Below are 7,767 nucleotides of genomic sequence, written 5' to 3'. Positions count from 1 at the left end.
TATTGCTTAATATTTTACAATTAAGAACTTACAAACATATTATTATCATTTGTAATTAACTTGATATTGATAGAAATATTTATGTACAGTATTAAGACTTTTATATAAATATTTTTATAATTTATTGTCTGTCTTTACTTAATTTCCGCTAAATAACAGCAGCCGAGTTCTGCTTTCTGGGCGTTTCATGAACGATTCAAACATTCATATTTGTGTTGCAGAATAAATATAAATGATTCTAAACCAAGTTAAAAGAACTTTAATTTACTAAAAGTTATTTTTTATACTGGTCTTCCACATTTCCGTAAACAATATTAGTTCAGAACATCAGTCGATCACTAATTTTCTGGTACTTCATGGTCCAGCACCTCTGTTAATCTAAATAGAATTATACAAGGGTACTTAAAATTCCCATGACTGCAGACTAGTTTATTAAAATGGACACAAATGATATTCCATGTACTATACATTCACTTGAATTATCTACACTGCAGTTGTCAATTTCTCTCTACTTTGTGTGACTTTCTCTCATTTTACTTTGAAACTATAGCTATTGTTATGTGTACTAAAAAGGATATAATTGGTAGGAATATTGAATGTAAGTATGATTTCACATTTAATATATGTTTAATTCAAATTTTTAAAAGTCTACAGTGCATTAGAGACATTAGACATACATAAGTATGGTCCAGTAAATACCGTTTATTATTATTTACCTCAATTGGTTTTGAAAAAACCATTTATCTGGCAAGGACTTACAATTAGTAAACGCATCATAATTAAATTATCAGTTTGCTTGAATGATTTCAATGGCGCAATTAATTTGCTCTCATACAAATTCTTAATTAATCACGCAATTCCAGTAGCTTGACCAGATCTGACAAAAGCAGGATCCAATTTAATATGAATCGTTACGCATTTTAATAAATTAATACTTATATATAATGGATTATAATAAACATAGACTATATAAATTACTAAATCAGTAATTAACTCCACAATTAAATTATTTTTTTATATTTAACATTTCCATTACAAAGAGGAGAGGGCGTCTAATCTTCTCTCTGCTTACACCAATGGGTAATTTCTATTTAAAGTGAAGAGGACTTCTCGAAATCCTCTTCACTTTAAAATAATTGGATTGAATTATCTTTTAAAAAGTTTCTTCCAAATTTAAAAACATTGAGTTTGAATAATGTATGAAATGTGCCGAATGTAGTTATTAATATTAGTTTTATTTTTATAGTAAGTTGCTGCAATAATGCTAAATTCATCCACACATAAATTAATTATCTTGTTAGCCTATACTTTGCACTTATTCCTGGCATATAAAGTAAAAAAACACTACAACTTTTTTCATACTGTGTTTAGGAAAATTGACTTCATTGTATCAATACAATTTTTTTCTTCTTGTGTACAACAATTATCTTTAATACATTGAAAAATAAAAACAGGTGAGAAATTTTGTTTGTTTATAGTACATTTCTACTTTAATATCCTGCAAAATTTTAGAGTTTTTTAAATCCTTAATTCTTTTTCTAATCTAATACACTGACCCCATTGTTTTCCCATTAAATGACCCAAATTCGAACAATGATATATTATTATTTAGGCCATTTCATGGAAAAATTTCATGTCCTAATGATAAAATTATCAATCAAATTACATAGTCATCATGAAATTTTTTTTCTTTCTTTCTTTTTATAATAAAGAAATGTATCATTTCATCCCAAGTATAACAGAACTTTGAGAGATACTTGTAACTATAGGGCCCATTCTTATAGTACCTTAACGCTGGAAATTAACAAAAGTATAAGCACATACATTATAATACACGTCGGTAAGTAAGATTTTTAAAATTCGGAAGTACAACCTATCGAAAATTCGATATATCAATACATACACCTGTCAAAACATCTCGATTTTCAGTACTTTGATGGAGTGTTCACTTAGGAAACTTCCCAATCATCGTTCATCTGTTTGACAGTTATTATTGATTTTTTTTTTCCAAAGAGAAAACAAAGTTTCCGCTTCGATTTGTTTCTAATTTTAGAATTTTGAGAGTTCTAACGCAAAATTCGAGGTCTTTTATGGCGAACTGGCCCCTATTTAGTTGTTACTAACGTGAGTAGGGGGGATTTTGGGGGATTTGTGTCGTGACTATTCACTAAAATATCTTTCTGAATAATCTCTTCCTGAAGAATGTCAAAACTCCCATAAAAATGAAGAAATCCTGAAAATAATGAGGACCAAAGCTCGATCCTTACCATCGTTTTCAGAAGGATCAAAGATCAAAATCACTAATTTTATATTCTTTACCTTTGACCCTCTCGGAATACACTTTTATACCTTTGATTTCCCCTTATTTTTGGCTCTTCCCCCGTGGAACAGAGGGCCTTTTTCAAACCCATTTTAAATTAGGCCGGGCCCACTCTTAATTTTTCGATTGCTTTATTTTATTTTATTTTTTTCTAAAAAAAATCAAACTTATTTATAATAAAACATTATTATATTTAGAAAGTGTTAGTCGGCCCGTATACGTTTCTTCGCAGTTGTCTCTAGTGTAATCCACAAGGACGAGAATTATGGAGAAAGTAAAATTCTAAGTAATTTTTTTTCCTATATTATTATTAATTAAAAAGATATATTTCTAAATAAGTGTTGTGCGTGGGAAAACATACTTTTACTATTAGGTGACACGTGCATAAACACGTGCTTTTCACGGATAACTGGACACAATACATTAGGATCATTAGATGAATAATAGTATCTCGAATGACTTGCAAATTTTTATTACTGTAACATACATACAAAAAGAAAAAAGAAACAAATATTAAATAAAAGGATTTCCTGTTGTTATACAAGGAAATTTTAATACACGATACGAAAAAAATGTGAGAATTCCGAGAAAATATGTGGGTGTGTACGGTAGATCATAAGGTAACTTATAACGTACAGCGTAACTACTGTATATTTATAGATATTTTGCAATAAACTGCAATACATCACGTAAAAAAATCATTTCTATACGGGAATTTTAATCTTTAAACTGTTGACTGACTTTTGAGCCATCTTGTGTATCGACAAGATTTACCTTTGGAAGATATTCAATCTTTACAATGGTTTAACTGACTTTTGGGCTTCTTCGTTAATTATAATAACTTTGAAAATCATAAAAAAATCCTCCCTACTTTTTAATTTAATTTAATTTAAGGGAAAAAAAATTAACGAGTGTTTTCTTAAATTAAATTAAAATCCTTAAGTTACGTAATGTTGGATTTATGCCAATTTAAATTAAGGATTGTCCGTCAACGTTCCTGGTTCACTCCGCCTAAAAGGAACGGTGGGAAATGTCCGGCTGACGTCACACGAGCTATATAAAAGCGCTCGTGTTGCATCTGTCTTCAGACTAGGAGCCATGAGTAAGAGGAACTTCTACGAATTTAGCGCTAGATTATTGAACGGAGAAACTGTTAATTTCTCACAATACCGTGGGAAAGTGGTCCTGATCGAAAATGTAGCATCCCTATGAGGTACAACTGTACGGGATTATACCCAAATGAACGAACTTCTCGATAAATTCGGGGATAAGTTAGAAATTTTGGGTTTCCCGTGCAATCAGTTTGGTCATCAGGTGAGCCATTCTTTTTTTTAAGTTTAAAAATAAACAGTTTTGTGTTAAGGATACGTCGAATAAGTAAACAAATTTATATTATATTTTAAGTCTATTATTTAGGAATATGATTCAACGACCTTTGAGGTTATTCTACATAACAATATATTTAATTTCGTGACTCTAAGAATACATTTATTCGATTTCTTGAATAAATTTCGTTTCCACAAATGCGAAATATTGCGGAGTACGCGTATTATTATCGATTTTACTTTATTTAGAACGTGTGAAAGGTAAGTTACTTCGTGACCTAGTTATGCAGTGTGACTTCTTATCGACGGAGGGATGGGATATATTTCATCCTGATAATTATTTTATCGTTAAGTATCGGAGCCAGTAGCTTAACTTAAGTAGAACTGATATTAGAGAGAACCGAATAAGAACGTGAACCCCCCCACACCATTGTGAATGTATTTAGCAACAAGCTCTGTACTTGAAGAGTAAATATATAAGTGTGACGTTAGTGTATGGTTTATAAAGCATTACCACCTTTCATTTACAAAGATAAAGCTCTCTCTGGTCAGAGCGTTGTCTTCTTAGATCGCTTCTATTAGACTAAATGCTAACAGATGCAGTTTTCTTTTGTCCTTATCCAATATCCATTATCCTTTTTGAATCAAATTCCTAAATACCATTCGGATGACACTCGAATCGAACTCTTGAACTCCATTCGGGAGTTCAAGAGTTAGATTCGAGTGTCATCCGACTTGTAGTGTGTCAATTGTCTTGAACTCCATTCGGGAGTTCAAGACAATTGACACACTACAAGTCTGATTATAGAGTTCAAGATTTAAATTGAAAACTTAATGTATATATTTTTTAATTTCAATCTTTAAAGGAAAATGGAAGCAAGGAAGAGATTACGAATTCCTTAAAATACGTGCGACCCGGTAACGGCTTCGAGACCAAAGTCACTCTGTTCGAAAAAGTCGATGTGAACGGATCAAGCACTCATCCCGTCTATCAATTTCTTAAAAGAGCACTTCCACATCCCAGTGACGATTCCGAATCTTTGATGTCCAATCCACTCTTCATCACGTGGTCACCCGTATGCCGTAATGACATCAGCTGGAATTTCGAAAAGTTTCTTATAAGCAAGGACGGAACACCTTTCCGTAGATACAGCAGAAATTATTTGACTAGCGATATTGCTAGTGACATACAATTGCTTCTGAAGTAAGATTTCTTTTTCTTTTTTTGGAAAATCGATTTCGATTATCGGAATGGTCCGAAACTCGAAATGATATCAAGACCAAAAATTTCTGGGTTTTGATTGATGACACCCGAGAAGGACCCGACGATAATTTCGATCGATTATTTTCAAAAAAATTATGTGAAATAAATGATTATTTTTATTAGAAAATAAAAACTTAGATGGTGATTTTATGCTTGTGTCGTCTTGTTGATGCGCTCGTTCACCTTGACCTAATTGCCTGGGGATGAAATTTCGAAAGAGCTGTTTGTTGAGGAAGAGTTTACACGTAATTTTATATACACTGCACTTTGAACTTGGATAGTATATCGTACAATTCAGTGTAATGTATTCGTTACTAACTTGCAATACGAATACGATAAGCATGTAAATTTATAACGGTCTTGATCTCTATAAGACAGTTATAAATTTACACTTTGGATATAAAAGACAGGGAGGGTTTCTCAACCTTTTTAAACACAAGAATCAACAAAAGGCCTGAAAAAATTCTACGGAGAACTAACAAATTACGTAGGACTAATTTTTTAACGCGTGTGGGTATTACCAACATTTGTGACATACTGTGCCATTTATTATATAATAAATCTAAAGGTATGTTTGGAATACACGCGACTGAATACTAAATACTCGACTGAAGGCGTGGATAGTGTCTCGAAGGCCAATTTTGACCTCCCAAACCTACAACAACCTCCCAGATGGTTCCCCTCGGTTATTGTCCTCCAAAGTGAAACGAGGTTAATGAATATACACGAATACAAAAAATAACAATTCGACATCCTTAATGACATCATTGTAAACTGTGTCTGCCTGAAAAGACTATTGTGAGGTCTGTGCGGAGGTGGAGATTGACATACTCGATCCCCATTCACCCGAATATTAAAGAGAACGGTCGCGGCTTCAATTAGGTCAGCGACAATTCTCAATGGTTTTTAATACAATTATATTTTTAATGTTTTAGAATTAAATTCACAGTATTAATAAATAAGACGTGTAACTTCCTGTTTGCATAAATTGTTATTTTATTTATTGTAGTAAATGCTACGCAATTTCTTTTAGTTATTTTTTAAGTGGCGGCCGATAAAAGTTTACACCCGGATGGCAAATACCCTTGGCCGCGCCCCCGAATTCGGGGATGCTAAAATATAGTTACAGCATCACTTGTGTTTAAATAAATGAAATTATACACGAGGAATTATTTAAAATTATTATTTTTGCGGCCAATTACGTTAATTACGTCATTTCGGCAATAAAAAACATAAATTAAGTTACTTTGGTGGCAATAAACGTAACTTACGTAACTTTGGAAGCCATTAGCGTCTGTTATGTCACTACAAATTTCTATACTACATGTGAGAATAATGATGTAAAATATGTACAGTAGTACCTCAGAATACGAAATTACAGTCGACCCCCTATAACACTATTGATAATTCCGTTTTATAAGAATTCCGTGTTGTACGAGTCACTTAGATTTTACAAATACATGAGCCGCGCACAGAACGGCACACGTATTTGTAAAATCTAAGTGGCTCGTACAACACGGAATTCTTATAAAACGGAATTATCAATAGTGTTATAGGGGGTCGACTGTAATCCCGTTCCGAAACTGAGATCGTATCACGAAAATGTCGTAAGGTGAATCGTTTATCCCCATACGATTACATATATAATATTATTATTTGGTTTTATATAACAGAGGGAAAGTGTAGCGCTCGGTCAAAAAAATAACCCTTCCCAAATTTTTACATTTTTGGAATCGGGACACCTCGAAATTTCGAGATATGCAAAAGATTCGAGGTTTTTTTCTATATGTGTGGATGTTAGACTGTGTGTGGGGGAGACATGATTTTGTTCACCCTGTTTGAAGCCTAATAATTTCTGTGGTCAGAATCGGAGTCAGTTATTAAGCGTCAAAGTGGTTGAACTAAATCGTGTCCCCATGCACATTCTAACATCTTAGGCAACAACATCTTAACGGGTTTTACTGTACTATTATAAAATGACAAAAAAGTTTACTTTGAGGGTAGAGACGAGTTTTATTTATTTACTTTTTTAATTTTGAACGCTAATAACGAGTAAAATATTCATTAAGACATATGACACATGATCCCTTTTATGTCTTCACCCTGTCGATCTTTAATTAAGAACCAAAATTTAATAGTATTAATGCCCATTTATACGCGAGCTACAGTGCCACATTTTGTTTTTTAAACTTTACCCATTCCGAGATATTAAACAAAGAAATTAAACAAATTAGATGCCAACACGCGCGCGAATTTTCCCCCTGTTGTTGACTTTTTTGAGAGGTTTGGGAGGTCTCCAAACGTGTAAATTTGCAAGAAAAAAAGTAGGAGGGTCAAATTTGACGCGATTCCAATACTTTTCCGTTTTATATACATAACAAATTGGGAAGTAAAAAGTAGTCGGGGTCGGCGGATTTTTTGACAACTCCGACTCCGATTAAAACACCGAATTCTTTGCAAAAGGAATAAGTTATCGGGAACACGCCGGAGATGAGTAGTCACGTGACCGAAATAGCACCGACAAATGTCACGTGACACGCTTCGTACGCGTCCGATGTGATGCTCCGCGACGAAAACAAGCTTAAGCAATGGCGTCTTCGAACGGGTACACTCGATAAGTATTCCGACAATTTTTTCTTCATAGCATATTTTATATCGATCAAATCCAACATATTATATACGTTTTTTGGAAATATTCGAGTGAAGTTAGTCTAGATTTGATTAATTTTATGGAAGAAAACCTCTCAAATAGCCGTACCCCCTAATCAGCACTAGTGCCACTTTTTTAAAAAAACATTGCTTGTATTACATTCATTTATATATTTTAATTAATATGTTTTCATTTTAGAGAATTATTA

The 7,767-nt window shown here is 32.8% G+C and overlaps 1 protein-coding gene across 1 annotated transcript; it reads left to right on the top strand.

Annotated features, from left to right (window-relative positions):
- The first annotated feature begins 3,328 nt into the window (after window positions 1-3,328).
- Window positions 3,329-5,059, top strand: LOC111620975 (glutathione peroxidase 1-like). Its single transcript, XM_023363001.1, has 2 exons — window positions 3,329-3,634; window positions 4,512-5,059. Exons 1-2 carry the CDS (start codon window positions 3,419-3,421, stop codon window positions 4,851-4,853), a joined length of 558 nt encoding a protein of 185 aa, XP_023218769.1. The 5' UTR covers window positions 3,329-3,418; the 3' UTR covers window positions 4,854-5,059.
- Window positions 5,060-7,767: the final 2,708 nt, after the last annotated feature.

This window comes from Centruroides sculpturatus, unplaced genomic scaffold (genome assembly GCF_000671375.1).
Source record: "Centruroides sculpturatus isolate CEXI.00-Female unplaced genomic scaffold, Cexi_2.0 scaffold252, whole genome shotgun sequence".
Lineage (NCBI taxonomy): Eukaryota > Metazoa > Arthropoda > Arachnida > Scorpiones > Buthidae > Centruroides > Centruroides sculpturatus.
Note: the sequence above shows the minus strand (reverse complement) of the source record. Positions and strands in the feature narration are given on the sequence as shown.